The sequence below is a fragment of the Lemur catta genome, chromosome 1 (assembly GCF_020740605.2).
Source record: "Lemur catta isolate mLemCat1 chromosome 1, mLemCat1.pri, whole genome shotgun sequence".
NCBI classification, from domain to species: Eukaryota; Metazoa; Chordata; class Mammalia; order Primates; family Lemuridae; genus Lemur; species Lemur catta.
The window spans coordinates 282,243,555-282,262,570 of NC_059128.1; the positions used below are offsets into that span (position 1 = coordinate 282,243,555).

General features: G+C 55.7%; 1 protein-coding gene across 1 annotated transcript in view; it reads left to right on the forward strand.

The window, feature by feature from the left end:
* Positions 1 to 4,196: 4,196 nt before the first annotated feature.
* MX2 (MX dynamin like GTPase 2) overlaps positions 4,197 to 19,016 on the forward strand; it is a 29,491-nt gene continuing 14,671 nt past the window's right edge. Inside the window, exons 1-5 of the mRNA XM_045540698.1 lie at positions 4,197 to 4,288; positions 10,578 to 10,853; positions 11,273 to 11,465; positions 12,763 to 12,900; positions 15,280 to 15,434. Coding sequence (XP_045396654.1) covers positions 10,614 to 10,853; positions 11,273 to 11,465; positions 12,763 to 12,900; positions 15,280 to 15,434 — 726 coding nt within the window. The 5' untranslated portion in view covers positions 4,197 to 4,288; positions 10,578 to 10,613. The remainder of the gene's footprint in view (positions 4,289 to 10,577; positions 10,854 to 11,272; positions 11,466 to 12,762; positions 12,901 to 15,279; positions 15,435 to 19,016) is intronic.

Here is a 19,016-nt window from a genome sequence, read left to right on the forward strand (position 1 = left end):
CTGCAAACCCCTGGATGGGGCCAGGGCTCAGATCCTAGTAGGGGCTGAACTATGTCCCCCCAAATTCCTATGTTGGAGTCCTCACCCCCAGTATCTCAGAATGCCGCCTTATTTGGAAGCAGGGTCATTGTAGATGGAGCAAGTTAGCATGAGGTCGTGCGGGAGTTGGGTGGGCTCCCAATCCTACACGACTGGTGTCCTTACAGAAAGGAGAAATTTGGGTACTGATTACCCATGCAGAGAGCACCATGTGAAGATAAAGGCAGAGACTGGGGTGACGCTTCTACAAGCCAAGGAACGGCAAAGAGCCAGCACCCACCAGAAGCCGGGGAGAGGCCTGGGACAGCTCTGCCCAGGAGCCTTCAGCGGGAGCACAGCTGGCTGACACCCCGACGTTGGACTTCTGGCCTCCAGAGCCGTGAGCACAGGAATATCTGTGGTTGAAGCCCCCGGTTCGTGGCACTTTGTTTTGGCAGTCCCAGGACACTGATATAGGGCCCTTTAAATCTAAGCTCACGTGTGCATAGACATTTTTGTGTAAAAAAAAAAGAGGAGTGAGAGCACATTTTCACTCTGGCTGAAATTGTTATGATTTTACAGACTCTTTGTCCTTAATCCGTTGTCCTGGGATGCGCATCAGGAGCGCTCCCGGGCGTGCACGGCGCAGGGGTCTGCTCTGGGACGCAGAGCTCCTGTGCAGCCCCTCGGCCACAGCTGCGCCCCCATTTCCTGTGGCGTCCCCACCCAGGGCAGGGGGCTGGGAGGTGATGTTTCCCCACTGTGTGGTCTTTAGCGTGGAGACTGTCGTCCCCGCCCTGAGAGCACGGGGCACTGCCAGCCCCAGGCCGGTCCCCTGCCACTGGCCGAGTCAGGTGCCCCCGCACGTCCCCTGCCTGGTGTGGACCCTGCTGGTTGCCCCTCGTACCTGCCCCGGGACGGGATCCCCATGATTAAGTCCAGTGGAGCAGGTGAGGCACAGAGAGGCCGGGGGCAAAGAGCCAGGCCACGGAGGGGAGAGCGGGCGGCCGGCCTGGAAGAGCCTTCCCGGCCATCGCTCTGCTGTGGCACACACCCGGTAGGAGCTCCGCTGGCCGCAGCACCTCACCGTGTCCTCTGTGTCATTCCCCAGGGAAACGTCTGTGTGACCTCTGTCTGGGGGGAGGCTGTGTCCCCTGGCTCCAGGCGGCACACAGGAGCATAGAGGGCCCTGTCCCTGGAGCGTCCGGGGCATGCGGACTTTGGGTCTGGCGTCCCTGTCAAGCTGCACGTGTGCGGAGCTGGGGACGGAGCGCTCTGCCCGGCAGCTGTGGCAGAGGCTGAAGCGCCTGCAGTTTTCCCTGCCAGAGAACCGGCCCCTGCGCTCCCCTGCTGCTTAGGGGGTTCCATTCGCCCCGGGGGCTTAGGGCTCAGCCTGTCACCAGCACCCGATGGCGAGAGCCCTGTCCTTTAGGTTTGCGTGCGCTGGCGTCCCGTCCTTCCCGGGACGCTGGTGAGGGCTGTGCAGGACGGCCGCAGCCTTGATGGGGGCCGGTCCGGGCTGCTCCTGTGCTCTGCCCGGCTTCCCGGGGCCTTGCCTGGGCCTTTCCTGAAGCAGCAGCCACGTCGGCCTGTTAGGGTAGTCATTCCTAGTGACACAAACACTGCCCCGTGCTGCCAACTCTGGCACAGACCCCCCCTTTTCTTATTGCCCTCCGGGCTGTGTCCCCACCGGCCACAGCAGCCCTGTGTACAGCGGGAGGGTTCCCCCAGGGAGGCAGCTGGCCTTGGGGCACAGAGTGGCCCCCAGCCTGAATCTGGCCAAAGCTCCTGTGGCCACAAAAGGGTGGCTTTTGGGGTAGCTTTGCTCAAGGCTCAGGGACAGTGATCTTGAAGGTCACCTCTTGGTGATTTCTAAGACAGAGGGTTTGAAAACATGTTTAAGCTTCTAAATGTCTTTAAAAGTTAAACTTGCCCTCAAGGGAAGTAAGTAAAATGAATTAGCAAAGAGGTGCTCAAGACTTTTTTTTTAATTTACAATGTTAGTAGGGTATTAAGTATGGAATATTGGATTTCCTTAAGTGCTAAGTTTGACAGTTGATATCTCTGACATTTCACTTCGACACTTCCTGTTTGTGTGTGCACATCCTCATTCTTTCAAATGCATGTTTTGGCTTGTGATTATCTTTCAAAGTTTTTTTTTTAAGAGCAATTTTTGTGAAACCACACATAAGTCAAAAAATTAGTGTTATTTTCGAATGGGAGTTCCATCGTGGAACCAATGCAGCGCACACAGCTCAAAATATCATCGAAGTGTTTGGGAAGGATGTGGCTAATGACCGCAAAGGGCATCGGTGGTGTGAAAAGTTCTGTTCTGGTGATTTTAATCTTGAAAATGAGCCACATAGGTGACCTGAGACCAAGGTGGATAATGATGAGCTGAAAGCTGTAGTGGAAGCAAATTCATCTCAACCTACATGTGAATTAGCAGTGAAGTTTGATGTTACTATTCCAACAATATTGGACCATTTGAAACAAATGGGCAAGGCAGAGAAGCTGGATAGATGGTTCCACATGAATTATTAAACAAGCATCAGAAGAGAAACCGTCTGGAAGCTTGCCTTTCTGTCATGACATAAAGGCGAACCATTTCTACTCTGTATTATTACATGAGATGAAAAATGGATTCTTTCTGACAATTGCAAGCATTTGGCACAACGGTTGGATAGAGATGAAGTGCCGAAACACAGTCCAAAACCGAATATTCATCAAAAAAAGCTCATGGTGTGTGTTGGGTGATCGACACTGGTATTATCCACTACAGCTTCATGGAACTTCGTCAGTCGATTACAGTGATGTCTACTGCAACGAATTGGATGAAATGATGAGGATGCTTGTGATTAAGCAGCCAAGATTGGTCACTAAAGACAGGCCAATCCTCTTGCAAGACAATGCTCGACCACATGTCACACAAACAACGCTGCTCAAACTTACAGAGGCTGGACTTGGAAACTCTCTGTCATCTACCATATTCACCAGACCTTGCACCGACTGACTACCACTTCTTCCAAGCTTTGGACCACTTCTTGCAAGGGAAAATCCTCAACAAGCTGTGGGAAACGCCTTTCACGATTGCATCGCCACTCACTCTCCAGGCTTCTCTGCTGCTGGCATGAACAAGCTACCTTTAAGATGGCAACACTGTTGGTAGTTTAGGCGCATACTCTGATTAATTGTACTGCTTCTCATTTGAGATATAATAAACTACACTTTTGATTCAAAATTGGACATTTCATATTTAGTGACGTAATACTTCTTTTTGTTGTGGAGAGGGTCTTGGAATGGGAGGGAGAGATGGCGCCTGCTTCCTCCCTCCCGGCCACCCCCATCCTGGAGGTGCTCTGTCCCCTCCCCGGGACCCTGAGGGCTCCATGTGGTTTCCAGGCCTCCAGGCTCTGCCAATGGGGATGCCTGACCCTCCTCGACTTTGGTCACAGAGCAGGAGGCCCTGGGGACTCCTTGATTGTGCACCTACACGTTTGCAGGTAAAGTAGCTGAGGACCACTGGCCACGGCTGGCTCAGGGCTGACTTCCAGAGCCTGGAACTCAGGCCTCCTCATCTCCAATGGGAAGAAAAGCATCTTGGTTGTGAGGTAGGGACTCGAGGCACAGGTGCTTTTAGGAAGCTGCCTGTGCCCCTTCTTTGGGGAGAGGTGGCATTTGTGGGTGCGGCTCAGGTGTGAAGCTAAACAGACAGCTCAGAACTCAGACCATGCACCTGAGAGCTCCCTGGCCGTGTCAGCGGTGCCTCTGCGAGGTCCAGCACAGGAGCCACACCTGGCTATTTAAATTAACTCAAATTATGTGAATCCAAAATCCAGGTCCTCCGGCACAGCTGGCACGTGTCAAACGCCGAGCAGCCACACAGACGGTGCTGGACAGCGCCATCTCGGCAGAGCCTTCCAGGGGTCTCCACGCGTGGCCCTCAGGCCAGCCTGCCCTGGCAACGTGTGAGCGACGCCCCTCCTCGGGCCCCGCCCAGACCTGCAGGGCCGGACTCAGGTGGGCCAGCCCTCTGTTTCCCAGGTCTCCCGGGGTCCTGGGAGACTCAAGTTTGAGGACCAGTGTCTGAGTCATCTGGGGAGTGTGTTGATGATTCGGTTTCATTTCTGTGGCCAGGCCATTTAGTTTCATTTCTCTCACTGTTTGTTGGTGACGGGTCCGGGGAGGGAGTGGCTCACACACCACATAAAAGGGGAGCAGAGGAAGGGAAGGAGGTGATGTGCCTGGTCCCTGCCCTGAATGTGCACAGGTAAGAGCGGGGCCCGCGCAGGGAGGGCTGCTTCACGTCTGAAATGCAGCAGATGTGCCTTTAAAAGCATTTCCTGAGTGACGTGACATTTGCCTGGTGAGCTTGGCTTGAGCCAGAGGCAGGGGCCGTGGAGATAAGTTTCCGATGCTGCCTGGTGGGAGATGCAGGAAAGGCTGTGTCCCCAACCGGCCACAGCAGCCCTGTGCACGCGGGAGGGTTCCAGCAGGGAGGCAACTGGCCTTGGGGCACAGGGTGGCCCCCAGCCCAAATCTGGCCAAAGCTCTTGTGGCCACAAAGGGGTGGCTTTGGGGTAGCTTTGCTCAGTGTCCTATAGAGTCTGGGGTGGGTGGGGAGCTTTGTGCCCCAAAACCTGATCTCTGGGGGCTTTGGGTGCCCCTCTTCTGGTGGTATTTGTGGTAGAGTGACACAATGTGTTGGGAAACCGCCTGTGATGTGGCGGGGCGGGATGAGGTTGGGACCTGACTTCCAGCATTTGCCGATTCTCCTGGTGTAGTTACTGCCACCATGGCGATCCCAGCCCCCAGGGCCACCTGCACTCGGGGCTGAGGTCCGTCTCAGAGCTGAGACAGAGCAGAAAGGAGACGGTGATATTGATGACACTTTTTTAAAATCGTTCTTTCTCATGGCATATAGAATTTTGTCCCGAGTGGTGTGAAAAGGAGCAGGGTTCCAAGCCACCCTTCCTTGCTCTCTGTCCTTTCACGCCACCATACCTTTTGTCCCCATAAGGAGCACTCAAGGGCCTCCAACTTAGGACGCGATCTCGACTGAGGTCAGTGCATGTCCTCTGGCTCCCGGAGGACCTCTGTCTGCTTGACTCACATACGTGTCCCAAGGACTCGGGTTGCTCAAGAAATGTCCTTGAATGAGTGGATGAATAACAACTTATTATTAAAAAGAAAAAAAGAAAAAACAAGGAGACCGGCATGGGGAGATAAGGCTGTTCTGTGCCGGTGGTTGGGCAGCCGTTAGCCCGCACCGTGCGGGCGATGCTGGGCTAGAGCGAAGGGACCTGGCAGAGTGACGCTGGCAGAGCTCTTGGAGCCAGCAGTGGTAGACGTGACCTGTGGGAAGATTGCCTTAATTTCAGCAGGTTCTGCCACGCCCCTCACAGCCATTTGCACCTTTCCGAGGAGTGGGGTTTGCTTTATCCCTAATCAAACTTCCCAACTTAGCGGGACAATGTGTACTTTTGTCCGCTGGTTGCAGGACCCCTGGGAGTGACGGCAGGTGCAGGGCAGAGAGCCCCAGAGATCTGACTCCAGCTCCCCTGAGCTAGGAGCTCGCCTTCCCTTGGTGGCCCGGCTTCCTCATCCATAGGATGGGCAGGTCCCCCTGCCCTCTCTACCTCACAGGCTCTCTTGAGAATTCGGGGAGATGATAGAAGCAAAACCAACCTGGGTGCCAGAAGGCTTCTGCCCACATGTGGGGTGTCCAGGTGTTCCTGGTCCCAAACTCCCCGTACTTCTCACCACCTCTGCCCAACCTCCTCACCCAGCACCACCCTGTCGGAGGCCCCGGCTTGCTAACCACCAGCTGTCTGCACCTTCCCCCACCAGGGCCTTCCTTTCCCGTGGTGCCTGGAGAGAGGGACCTCTCTTTGCAAAGTGCTTTGGAGTTGCAAAGTATGGCTTTAAGCACATGTAGGAAAATCACCTCCGCTTTATAGTTCGGGGACTTTTTCCAGCCGTTGTTGGAGATAAATACAGGCACAAAGCTGAGCTTCTCAAAATCCCTCTCGCTGCCCCTGGGGCCCCTGGTGGAAGATGGAAGGGCAGGACTGGGCACGGCACAGCTATTGTCAGGCACGGGCTTCCCAGGTGTGCATGGAGGGGCGGGGGCGCCTTCCGGAACATTCCAGGAGGTAGGACCACAGGCTTCTCTTCCTACTGTTACTCCCAGTCACTACCCACCTGTGATGAGCTGAACTGTGTCCCCCAAAATTCATATGTTCAGGTCTTGCCCCCCAGAACCTCAGAATGCGACCTTACTTGGAAATAGGGTCTTTGTAATTAAGGTGAGGATGTAGTAGAGTAGGGGGCGAGCTAAGCCAATATGACTAGTGTCGTTATAAAAAAGAGAAATTTGGACAGAGGCACACACACAGTCTGCTTCCTGCCTCCCACTCAGCCTGGCCTGGCCTCCGCCGTTCTCCCTGTCCTCTCGTCGCACACACACCCTCATGCCGCTCCAGTATCTACCGGCCTGTGCTATTTGCTCTCACAGCGGATTCTCAAACCTTCTTCATTCCAGGTGCCCTGGGGGTTTCAAGGATTCATTTGTGGTCTATGGACCACATGGAAATACCTAACCATTCTATTTATGCATTGGGTCGGCCCAAATAACTCAGTAAGAGTAGGCTGGGTGGTGTCCAACAGATGCCTCCATGTACCCCTGGGAAATTTTAATATCCTATTGTGCCCTGTGAGTTTGCTGGAGTACCCCAGGGTGCCTGGAGGCACAGTTTGGGAGTCACGGTCTTGCGGTCTTTGTTCGTCTGCACGTCATTCAAGGGGCCTATCTATGGCCTAGGAAATCTCGCCTAGGTAATCGGGGTGCCTTCAACAGCGGGGTGCTGTCATTGTGGACCCAGAGGCCAGGCTGTCCGTACGGGATGAGGTCTGACCCCTACGATTCCGGCCAGTGCTCTTCCTCCCAGTGAGGCTGCCCCGCCTCCCGTTCCTCCAGCTGGTCTCCGGCCAGGCAGCTGTGGAGAAATACCGCCAGAGTCAAGTTCGGGGGCCGTCAGGGGAGGCTGGGCTCGGGCTGCAGGTCCTGAGCCTGTGGCGTCCGTGGCCCAGGCAGGCAAAGAACTTGGGTTCCCTGACTTGGCCGCAGGTCCAGCCAGAACCCCTAGCCCTGTCCTCATGCCAGGGCGGCAGACAACACGGAGACTGTCACGAGGAACACTTCCTTGCCGGTGATCAAGGGCATGGTCGGAATCCCAGGCGAGGTGCGGGGCAGCTCCCTCCTTCCCCTGCAGCCCTCGTCCTGCCCTCCCATCTCGGCCTGGCACTGCTTCTTCCCCGGGCCTAGGGCGGGGCCTCGGTGACATTGCGCAAGGCCGTGTCTTCCTCTTGCCCACTCTGGTCATCCCTGGCACCTAGGACTGCGCTCTGGTCCTTTGTCTCTCTCCATCTCATCAAAGATCGGTTCTATGCTCCGAGCTGGGTGTGGTCCTGGTGCCCGGCTGTGCCACACAGGAAACCCAGGTGTTCGTGTTTCTCAGCACCGGTTTCAGTTCCTCTTTCTCGTCAGGTCAAGGTCTGGGGCTCCAGTGCCGTGTTTGCACTGGGTTCCAGAAGCTCCCGCGTGGGAGCAGATGCCTAGAGGAGCAGCGGCAGTGCAGGGAGGGCTCAGGCAGGGCAGGGGCCCCTGTGCCCAGGCCTCCCGACGCCCCTTCCCCGGTGCCTGTGCGCGTGACCCTAGCTCCACCCATCCACGTGTCACCTGGGTCCTGTGTGTCCCCGGGGGCCCACAGGCTCCCTAGAGAACCCACTCATGCAGACGCACCGTAGACATCGCTGAAGATTTGTAGGGGACAGAGGGTTCATGAGGCACAGGGCACACACCACTCAGCCCAAACCCTGCGCCCCCTGCTCAGCCGGCCCATGTCGGAAGATCCCAGACCACAGCGGGGAGGGGCACCGAGGGGCTTCCCGCCTCCCCCCCCCAGGCCCCCCGTGCTGTGCCGTTGCTCACCCCTGCCTCCCCCTTCACACAACTCACCCCTTCAAATTCCCACCGCTTTTTTGCAGAGCAGTCTGTGTCCAGCCTGTGCCCCTAGACTTGCCTGCCCAGCCCGTGGGACTGCTGAGCTGGACCCGCCTGCCCCGAAAACAGGGTGAGGGTGGCGACTGCTAAAATCCAAAGAAAAGAGCAAGCACCCAAGACGCCTGTGCTTCACACAGAGCCCTCCTTTCCCTTGTTCTCTCTTCTCATGAAGAGGGAAAAATATCAAAGCTGAGTTAGACATCACTCCCGCCGCATCAATTTTGGTTATTTTTCTTTAACTTTCAGAATATTACGGGGTGCAAAAAAGTTTTGGTTACATAGTTTGCTTTTGTACAGTTTGATTCAAAGCTATAAGTGTGCCCATCACCCAGATGGTGTGTGTTGTACCCGTTAGTTTTGTTGCTGGGCCCCGACTTCACCCGGGGGGAGCTCCCACTCTCGACCTCTGGAGGGGTGGGTGGCTGGGAGGCCGGAGCCCCAGACTCCCCTGACAGCTGGCAGGGTGGGCTCCACGGGGCCCTCAGGGTGGGCTCCTGGGCCCTGGCCAAGCCCCTCTTCTGCTGCCCCTGGGGAAGGTTTCCCCGCAGGGCTGGGAGGTGTTTGCACCAACTTTAAATAGCTTCATCTCTCGGCCATCCCATAAAATTGCTGCCTTGCCGTTCAGATTTTATGGTTCTCACATTAGGAAACTTTTCTGAAAACAGGAAGTGCTTTAGGCCCCAGTGGGAGGAGGGGACCGGAGGAGGCCTGCAGAGCTGGGAGAGGGGGCAGCCGGGCTGGAGGATGGAGGGCAGGGGTGGCGGCTGTGGTCTTCCCTCTGCGCGGGTGTGGGCTCCCCGGTGGCGGCGTCGAGCCCTGGAGCCACCTGCTCCGACTGGAATGTTGGCAGGTCTCTGGGCTGCCGGGCTGAGGACGACTCGTAGGGAGACAGACCCAGGCCAGGCGCACACTGAGGAGGCGTTAGAAAGAAACAGGCTCTGAGCGAAGCTTCGTGCAGAGAGGGGCAGCCAGGCCAGCACAGAGGGGACACGCAGGCTGGGCAGGGCAACCCAAAGTGCCAACAGTCTCATCTAAAGAGACGGTGCTGCCGCCTACCACCCCCCGGAGACGCTCTCTGCCTTCGTCCAGGCCCGCTGCCCTGGCAGAGCGGGGCCTCCGTCGGGGCTCGTGTGTGGATGCGGGATCGCGGGCAGCAGGAGCGGGGTCTGGGCAGGGGCACAGGCCAGGGAAGGTCCATACGGGAGACCCCACGTGGACGACTGGTCTCTGTCCCAGGTGACCTCCTGAGGAGCCGTGCAGGAGTGTGTCCATCCGGGAGGTGGGAGAAAAGAGAAATGATCCCCAGGCCCCCAGGGTGGGAGTTGCCTGGGTTCACTTCCTGCTCCTCCAGTCTGGGCTGAAAGCCGGCAGAGGTGGCCGATGGTTTGAGGGAGAACTGGCTGTGTGAGGCACGGCCCTGCAGAGCCTGCACCCTGTGGCTGCACGTCCCAAAGCCCCAGGACTCTGGCCATGTGTGGACCTTGCCTTTCATGTGTTTCTCTTGTCCACACTGTGTCCTTTGTGGTATCTGATCTGGTCTACATGAACTTCGGTCAGGCCACTCCCCAGCTCAGAGCAAAGGCTGCCTGGGGCCCTACCTACATCTTCCAATCTTTTCTCCTTCCTGCCTCTGCTTAGTCACATGGGCTGTCTTCTGACCTCAGGACATTTGCATGTGCTTTTCCTCTGCCGAGAAGACTTCTCCCCAGTTCCTCCACAGTTTGCTCCTCAGACCATCCCATTTCCTGTTCACAGGCACAGCCTCCCAGGGACACACGGGGTGGGACTGGGTGAGTCAGGGTAGGGAAGGTTCCTGCCCAGAGCCCGGGCCTGGCCCCCAGTCCTGGCTTGGGCCAGTCACTGGACTTCCTGGACATCAGTCTCTTGCCCTGGAAAATGCACATAAGGAGACAATGTGTAGGCTTGTCGCAAAAGTTAAATGTGTGTCTTAGCATGGTGCTGGGTGAGCCCAGGGCTCAGTGCCGCCAGCTGATTTTAACAGGTTGACTCCATCTGAGCGAGGCCACAGCCTGAGAATTGTGAGACTCAGACAGGCACTTCCACCAGCAGCCTGACCAAGCCTGGGCGTCAGACGGTGACCACGGGCCTGGGCTGGCTTCAAGCAGGCCTGAGAGGTGCTAGCTGTCATCTCTCCATGGCTAAATGTTCTCCTGCCTGGTCCTGAGCTACAGAGGGGCTAACACCATGGATGGCAAAGACCATCGGGGTGACAGAGGGACACGGAGACTCTGCCCTGGAACGTGGGGTTCACTGCCCCCCTCCCCAAGCCCTGGGCCCGTGGAAACGCTACTTGTGTTCCGCAGCTGCCAAGAGCCCCTCCTGCGGACGGGAGGCCCGTGCGGGGCCTGGCCCCGTGCCGTGTGCAGGGGGTGGGCTGCAGGGTGAGGTGAGGAAGGGCTGGCAAAGGAGCGGACGGTGGCAGGGGGACTGCCTGGTGACCTGTGGGCCACTGGCCCGCCTTATGTATTTGCAGAGCTTGTTGGAAAGATTAAAGCAACTGAAAGAGCAGATGTCTAAGGCCCACAGAAGGCGAGGGACACCTTCTTCCCAGCACCATCCAAACCCAGAAATGAACTACTGCCAGCAACAGCCGCCACCATTTGGCGGCGAAGCACCAAGACAAATGACATCTACCCCAAATTGCCAGGCGGCAGAGGAGAAGGACGCTGATTTCCTTGCCAAGGACTTCGACTTCCTAACTGTGAACAATGAGCCGTCACCAGGCAACTGGAGCCAAGCGAGCACAAAGGTAAGTCCAGCGTAGGGACGACCTGGCAGGGGCATTCTGCCCCCAGTGCAGGTGGCTGGCGGGTAACAGAGCCAGCCAGTCTGTCCCCCCTAGCTTGCCCGGTCATGTCCATCAAGGACCAGGGACGTTCTCAGACTGCTGCAGTAAGGAGCCGCTGACCTGGGGGGTCCAGGGGCTTCTGTTCCGTGTGCTGGGGCTTGGCCTCCCAGCGTCACCACTGCCAGCACACCCACTCCCCCTCTGCAGCCCCGGCCCAGCCCCTGTCCTCCCTCTGGCCCCACCTGCACCCACAGCCCACTCCCTGCAGGAGCGCAGAAGCCAGGTCTCAGAGGACGGAACACAGGGGCCCCCGCAGGGGCATCCCCCAGTGGGAACCCCATCAGAGACCCAGGCAGCGGCATCTCTTCTGCCTTCTCCAGGGGCCCGAGAAAAACCTGTACAACCAGTACGAGGAGAAGGTGCGCCCCTGCATTGACCTCATCGACTCCCTGCGGGCCCTGGGCGTGGAGCGGGACCTGGCTCTGCCGGCCATCGCCGTCATCGGGGACCAGAGCTCGGGCAAGAGCTCCGTGCTGGAGGCGCTGTCTGGAGTCGCCCTTCCCAGAGGCACCGGTAAGCTCCACAGCGAGCGACAGCCCCCTGCCAGCCACAGAGCATCCGTGGGGCGCAGCGTGGCATCGGAGACAGGCCTGGCAGCGGGGGTCTCGGTGGGGCGGCAGGCCTGACGCCCTTCTCATTTACATAGCCACGGCCGCCCAGGTATCGCCAGGGTCCAGGGACCTTGCTGTCTCTCTAGTGGTCTTTGTAAGAATGTAGAAGCATTTCCTCTTTGATGAGGTTGAAGTGGCAAGTTTTAGGTGACACATGAAGCCTTTTTAAAGAATACTGTCAACATTTTGGAAAACCCTTAGCCAGGATGACACTGTCACTGACGTGGCCATGGTGCAATATGACACCGTGGTCCTGTGTGTGCAGAGCGGAGAAGCTGTTGCGCATTTGTAATTTAATGAAATAACGATGCATTTGTAATTTAATGAAATAACGATAAAGGAGAAAGGGAGGGGTGAGATTCCCAGCGTGGGCATTGGAGAGGGAGCAGCGAAGGGCCCTCACAGTGGGTAGGCAGGCGAGGGGAGGCTGGCAGGAGGGGAGCAGTTTCCAGACCCCGAGAGGGAGCAGAGGGAGCCCCATCCCTTCTCCCCTCACCCCTGCCAGCGGTGATCACCTCCAAACCCAAGCAGAGCCCAGGGCTGCCCCGCCCTGCCACCTGCGGCCTGGTCCTTTCCCCAGCGCGTCCAGTAAGATCCCTCAGCCCGGGCCCTGGGGAGGGAGAGAGCAGGCTCTGGGCTCAGCATTTTGGGGAGAGAGACAACAGGACAGGGAGTCTGAATGCCAGAGGGCAGGCAAGTGCCCAAGCTGGAACATGAGGAAAATACCTTCCAGGGCCAGGGGGGTGCGGGGGCAGGTACCGGGGCTTCTCAGCAGCCGTGTGGTCTGCCGGCCCCAGCCCCCGCCTTTCCCAGCTCCCAGCGTTAGTGTGGGGAGCGTCGGGAGGGGCTGGGGGCCCCACAGCGTTGCATTCCCTCTGTCCCCTTCCCTGGACTCCCCACCGGGGCCCACGCAGGGCCCGCAGCAGACACCCAGCCGCTGGGGTGCTGGGGACCGGGGGTGCGCTGGGGCCCCAGCATCTGCTCGTCACTTACAGAGCTGCGGGTGGGCACCCGAGGGCGGCAGCGCCTCCCAGAGCCTGCCCAGTCCGGACCCCTCGTACTACTGGGCCCCAGCAAGGGCCAGGAAGTTCAGACAAGGCCTTTGGGGACACCAGGGCAGGTCCTGGGAGGTGTACTCGGAGGGACCAAAGGCATTTCTTTTAAAGGACATTTACGAGGTTTGGGGAACTGTCTCTCAGGAATTGTGACCAGGTGTCCCCTGGTGCTGAAGCTGAAAAAGCAGCCAAGTGGGCTCGGCTGGGTGGGAAGAATCAGCTACCAGAAGATGGAGCTGCAGCTGCAAGACCCCTCTGAGGTGGAGCGGCAGATTCGCCAAGGTGAGCCCCCACGGCTGCGCTCTCGAAGCTGCTGCCCTCAGGCCCACCGCCCCGCAGTCCCGGACGCGTGCACGCCATGCACGGGGCCACGCCACGGGGCCGCCTCCACCACCCCTCCAGGCCCTGTCCGGGCCACTCTCATCCCACTGCCTCCTGCTGAAGACCCTCTCATGGCTTCCCTTCAAGGGTGGCCGCAGCCCACTGGCCGGCCCCATCCTCCCCCCGACCCCCGCTCAGGCCTCCTTCCCTGCACAAGGGAACATGCCCTCTCCTCCTTCTAGCTGTTTCCAGGAGCTGCCCCTGCAGCCTCACCCACTTTCCCTTCTCTTCACCCACTCATCCTTTGGATCTCAGTTCTCCTGCCCCTCCCTGGGCAGTCTCCCCGCAGGACCCCTGGTCCCGCCACAGCTGTCCAGGTTGTCAGTCTCGCTGCTCCAACCCTGGCCATGGTAGAGGCCTCCACCCAGCCCCCCCAAACACGCCAAACACGGACCTTGCCCACCGTCATTGCTGCAAGCACAGCCAGCACCGTGTTGAACGGCGTCTATCGATGCTGCTGTGGGCCACCACAGAATGACAGAGCAGCTCAGTTCCTCCTGAAACCCGGGGCCATACCCTCTGAGGGGGCCCTGCTGGTCACCCCCTCCCAGGACGCAGCCCTGCCCGCCCAAGGCACTGGAGCCCCTCGCCCCTCCCTACCAGGCTTGTCCGGCTTTCACGGCCTCTCCCTGGGCTCAGGGGCGTAAGCAAAAGATAATCCGAATGTGCCAAGAACCTCTGCGGGGAGGACCCCGGTTCAAGGGAGGCATTTGCATCACTGAATAGCAAACTCGGCATCAGAGAAGGGGTCCTTTACACCTGCGGTCCCCACCCCCCAGCCAAGGACCGGTACTAGTCTGTGGCCTCTTAGGAACTGGGTCACCTGAGAGCTCCACCTCCTCCCTACCCCCCTGTTCCCCCCAGCCCCCCCACCAGTAAAACTGTGTTCCGTGAAACCGGTCCCTGGTGCTAAAAAGGTTGGGATCCCTGCTTTACACAAACTCCTGGGTTCAGGCCTTCCCTGAGAAGCTCCTCCTGCATGTGTCAAAGGGCTCTCCGGAGCGATCCCTTCCCAAATCGAGAAGTTCTGCCTTCAGTTTTAATTCAAATACAGAAGCTGCTGGAGACCCCCAGTTGGCAGGTTTCCTAACTTCACATTGTAAAGGTCTGTACCCTGGCTGTGCCCACCACAGCCATCATGGTGCCCCCAGCTCCTCTTGCAGCGTTTGTTGGCATCGTCTGGGGTCTCTCCAGCGTGGCTCTGTGGGGCAGAGCCAGGCGAGCTGTCTCCAGCAGGACCCTGGTGCACCGCGGGTGCATGCTGGCTCAAGGCTCCAGGTAAGAGTGAGCAATGAGCAGACCGCAGCCAGGGCATCTCTAGGATAGCACCTCAGAGGCCGGGCGCGGCGGCTCACACCTATAATCCTAGCACTCTGGGAGGTCAAGTCGTGTGAATCGTCTGAGCCCAGGAGTTTGAGACCAGCCTGAGCAAGAGCAAGACCCCATCTCTACTAAAAATAGAAAAAAAAAATTAGCTGGGCACCTAAAAATAGAAAAAATTAGCCGGATGTGGTGGTGCACACCTGTAGTCCCAGCTACTCAGGAGGCTGAGGCTGGAGGACTGCTTAAGCCCTGGAGTTTGAGGTTGCTGTGAGCTAGGCTGATACCATGGCACTGTAGCCTGGGCAACAGAGTAAGATTCTGTCTCAAAAAAAATAAAAATTTAAAAATTTAGAAAAAAAGAATAGCATCCCAGAGCCCCTCCACCGCTGGTGGGAAGTAAATTGTGCAACCACTTTGGCCATTTCCACTAAAGCTGTTGGCAGGAGGCCGCGGTTCCTCACCCCATGGACTTCTCCAAGCTCCTTGGTGTCCCGGTGACATGGTGGCTAGCTCCCCCCAGGGCAAGCCATCCAAGAGGGGCCAAGGAGGAAGCCTGTCACCTCCACTGTATTGATTGATTTGTTAGAAACAAGTGCTCTTGTCCAGCCCACACTCAAGCCTTCACCTTTTGGAGGGAGGAGTGTTGAAGAATTTGTGGACATATTTTAAAAGCACCGCAGCACCCACTGGGAAATGTTGAAAAGCGTGAAGAGAGAGAACAGAACCCATCCCCAGTCCCATTGCTAACATGTCGGTGTGTTTCCCTGGGGGAGTGCACACACACTCGGCGGCTTCCAGGACGGTTCTGCAGGCTTCTGTGACATGTTTTCTAAACACGGGGGACTCTCTGGAGCTCCCATTCCCTGGAAACAAGCCGCCGCTCGCCTTCGGGAACAGGTGCTTTCCCTCGCAGGGGTCATTCATTCAGACTCTGGGCTCCCCCTCTTGCCTCCGCAGCCCAGGTGGCCCTGGCCGGGAATGGCACTGGCATTAGCCACGAGCACATCAGTCTGGAGATCAGCTCCCCCGAGGTTCCGGATCTGACCATCATTGATCTTCCTGGCATCGCCAGGGTGGCCATGGGCAACCAGCCCCAGGACATCGGACACAAGGTGAGCCTTTCCAGAACGTGGGAACGGGCCGAGCTGACGTGGGGCAGACTCCGAGGTGTCTGCCTGCGGCCCCAAGGGCCCCGACGCGCTCCCCGAGCCCCGAGCCTTGACACTGAGTAATGAGGGGGGAGCCTGGGCTAGGGCTGCTGGGCAAGGGCCTCCTACTCAGGTTCCAACTTGGGCGTGGCACACCCTGGAGACAGAGAGGGGAACGGGACAGGACTGGCAGGCGCATGGGACGGCTCACTTCCTGTCCACCACTGTCACACGAGAATGTGGGCCCCATGCTACCAGCTGTCCTGCTATAAGAAAGAGGGCAGAAATTTGGATTTTTACATGAAATCTGCCCACTTTACCGAAAAAAAATTTAAATTAATATTATGTAAGTCAGTGAGAACTTGGCCTGTGACCTCTGGCGGAGCACGATGGGGAGGGATGACGGCCCCGTGGCAGCAGCAAGGACACACACACCCACAGCATGGCTGCGCGGGGAGCCGCCGAGCCTGCGGCCTCTGCCAGCGGCCTTTCCATTTAAACCTCGTCCTCACTGCGATGCCTGCATCACACGTGGTCCAGAAACACTTGTGCACATCCTTTGTTTGGGCCAGGGCCAGTCCAGCCCTGTCGAGGTCGGCCAAGCCACTCCCGTGGGAACCAGGGAGACAGGATGGTCTCGGGAGCAGGGTGGGCCCCAGGGCAAGGGGGTATGGGGAGGAGATGAGCCCCTCCTGCCCTAGGCCTGGGGTCACCTGCCTCGCTTCTTCCATTTTATGGGGGCCATGGCCAGTGTTAGGAACCCAACCAGGGACTAATTATGGGGTGGCAGCTCCAAGAGCATCCTGGGTGGGGTCACCACTAGGCTCTATTGTTCTGGGCAAAATCTTGGGCAGTTAATTTTGCTTTCTATTGCAACATCCAAATCCATTCTCCGTCTCTCTAGGAGCAGGGTAATTAGCTCATTTCTGTTACTGAGTTAAGCGACTAATCCCACACTTCTTAGCCCTCCTAGGAGGGTGGCTGAGTCATTCTTGGAACTGGAGGGATTTCCTAGAGAACGGGAAGGATCCTTGCGCGCAGTGGGAACACGCAGCTTCCTCCTGCGGCTCCGTCATCTCCTCTGTTGGAGCCCATGTGACTTGTTCAAGAACACTTTGATCTCAAACAATTGAATCAAAAGCAAATTGGTGGAGATGGCAAAGTATTGCTGGTGCTTTAAGTGTTGGAAAAATGTGTGCACAGTGTCTCTAAGCTTTTCGTTTGTGCTTCAGAATTATTAAAGGCTTTGTTTCTCTACATTCTGCTACCGCTAATTTTCAGCTCATTGTTCCCGCCACGCACCCTATGGGACCGGTTAGTCACTAACCGTGCGTTATGAAGCAGTGGGTACAGCCGGCTCAAGGTTTCCGAACCTTCACCTGGAGTTTAGAAAGAATGATAGCTAATGAAGCTGCAGGGTGTGAAAACACTGCCAAATGAACAAGAAAAGCATTTTATAAAGATGAATTGGGAAAAATATCTTAGCTTAAGTTTCTTTCTTTGATTCTTAGTTAAATCCTTACAAAAATAATGTGTTTGGTTGTTGAAATTACCAAGCTAGAACTCAAAGGATAGACGTTATTTTGTGTCCCACTCCTGTTAACACTGGGTATATTTGTGCCTGCAAGTGGTTTCCTATGGCGGCACCTGATGTCTGGCAATCTTTCATAATCACTAAACTGATTGCTTTATAAGTCACTTCAGTCATTTCTGGTTGGTCACTTAGTTTCCCTCTGTTGTGACAACACTAACAGTGAATCAGGGCTATGTAAGAAAAGTAACTAAAAAACACTTGATATGACAACCATGATAAAGTTCCCTTGTTATTCACCAAAATTTGAGGATTTTTGCATCTGTGTTCATCAGGGACATTGGCCTATAGTGTTGTTTTGTTGTTGTTGTTGTTGTTGTATCCCAGTCTGGTTTTGGTATCAGGGTTATTCTGGTCTCATAGAATGAGTTAAGAAGAGTTCTATCCATGTCAATTTTTTGGAATAGTTTGAAAAGAACTGGTAATATTTCTTCTTTAAATGTTTGCTAGAACTCAGTGGTGAAGCCATCTGGTCCTGGAGTTTTCTCTGTTGGGAGACTCTTTATTACTGATTCAATCTTGTTGCTTGTTATTTGTCTGTTCAGATTTCCTGTTTCTAAATCCCTGGATGCATACAATCTTTGTAGGTTGTGTGTGTCCAGAAAATTATCCTCTAGGCGTTTGAATTTATTGGCATTATAGTTGTTCCTTGTATTAATATTTCTGTAGCATCCATGGTGATGTCTCCTTTCTCATTATTGATTTTATTTATTTGAGCCTTCTCTCTTTTTTTCTTAGCTGTCAAGGTAAAGGTTTGTTGATTTTGTTTATCTTTTCAAAAAGCCAACTTTTGTTTTGTTGATCTTTTGTATTGTTTTTTTAGTCTCAATTTCATTCATTTCTGCTCTGATCTTTATTATTTCTTTTCTTCTACTAATGTTGGGTTTGCTTTGTTCTTGCTTTCCTAGTTCCTTGAGATGCATCACTAAGTTGTTTATTTGAAATCTTTCTAGTTTTTTGATGTATCGGGGGTCCACGACGTCCCCGATAAAGATAGGGTCCCCTGGCAAGAGATGAAAGAAACAGAGACACAGACACAGAAATAGTATTTCAAACAGCGGGGAAATCAGGGGACCACCAGCACTCTTGGTGCCAGGTGGCAGTGACTGAAACCCAGCACTTGCTTTTTATTCTCTTTGCCATGCCACAAAATACAATGATCTCATGCGAAAAAATCATGGGATACAATGATCAAAGGTCTCAGGGATCCCCCTAAAATCACAAGGTGTCCTAGCTAATTTCCTTTTCCATTCTAGAAGGGAAAAAAACACATAATTCTTCAGTAGGTACAACACTTTTAATCAAGGTAAACTAAGTTTATCCCAAGCTCAAGCTAGGTACATGGATATCAATCTTCTAACTTTGGTAGCTGTGACCCATTTGATCGAGGAACAACGAAACTCCATGCTTTCCACTGGGAGACTGGTTTTACATTAACTGAGGCATTGTGGAGAGAAAGCGAGAGAAGGAACTTTGCCTAGTGTTCTAACAATGGAAGCTGGAAGACCCTTCTCCCAAGCTGACATTGCAATCTACCTCTACAGCCGTGAGAAGTTTTCATGTCAGGCCGCTCTACGCTTTTCATGCATGAGACCCCTTAGGCTCTGAGGTTGGAGCATGCTTTGCTGTACCCCCAGGTTGCTGATATGCCCCCCAACCAGGCAGTTAACATCTGCCCTTATTTCAGGCTTCTGGTCAGGCAATTCCTTTGCCTCCTTTCCTCTTGCAGCCCCAGACATAGCATATCCCCAAGTCCCAGTGGTCTGAATCCCATCACTGATGTAGGCATTCATTGCTATAAACTCGCCTCTAAATGCTGCTGTTGCTGTGTCCCATAGGCTTTGGGGTTGGGGACACAGGGCTGTTACACTGGCCAGGGACACGGATGGACAGTTGCTTGGCCAGCCTGGGGCATGCCTGCCAGGGTGGCTGCTGGGACAGACCTCTGCACATGC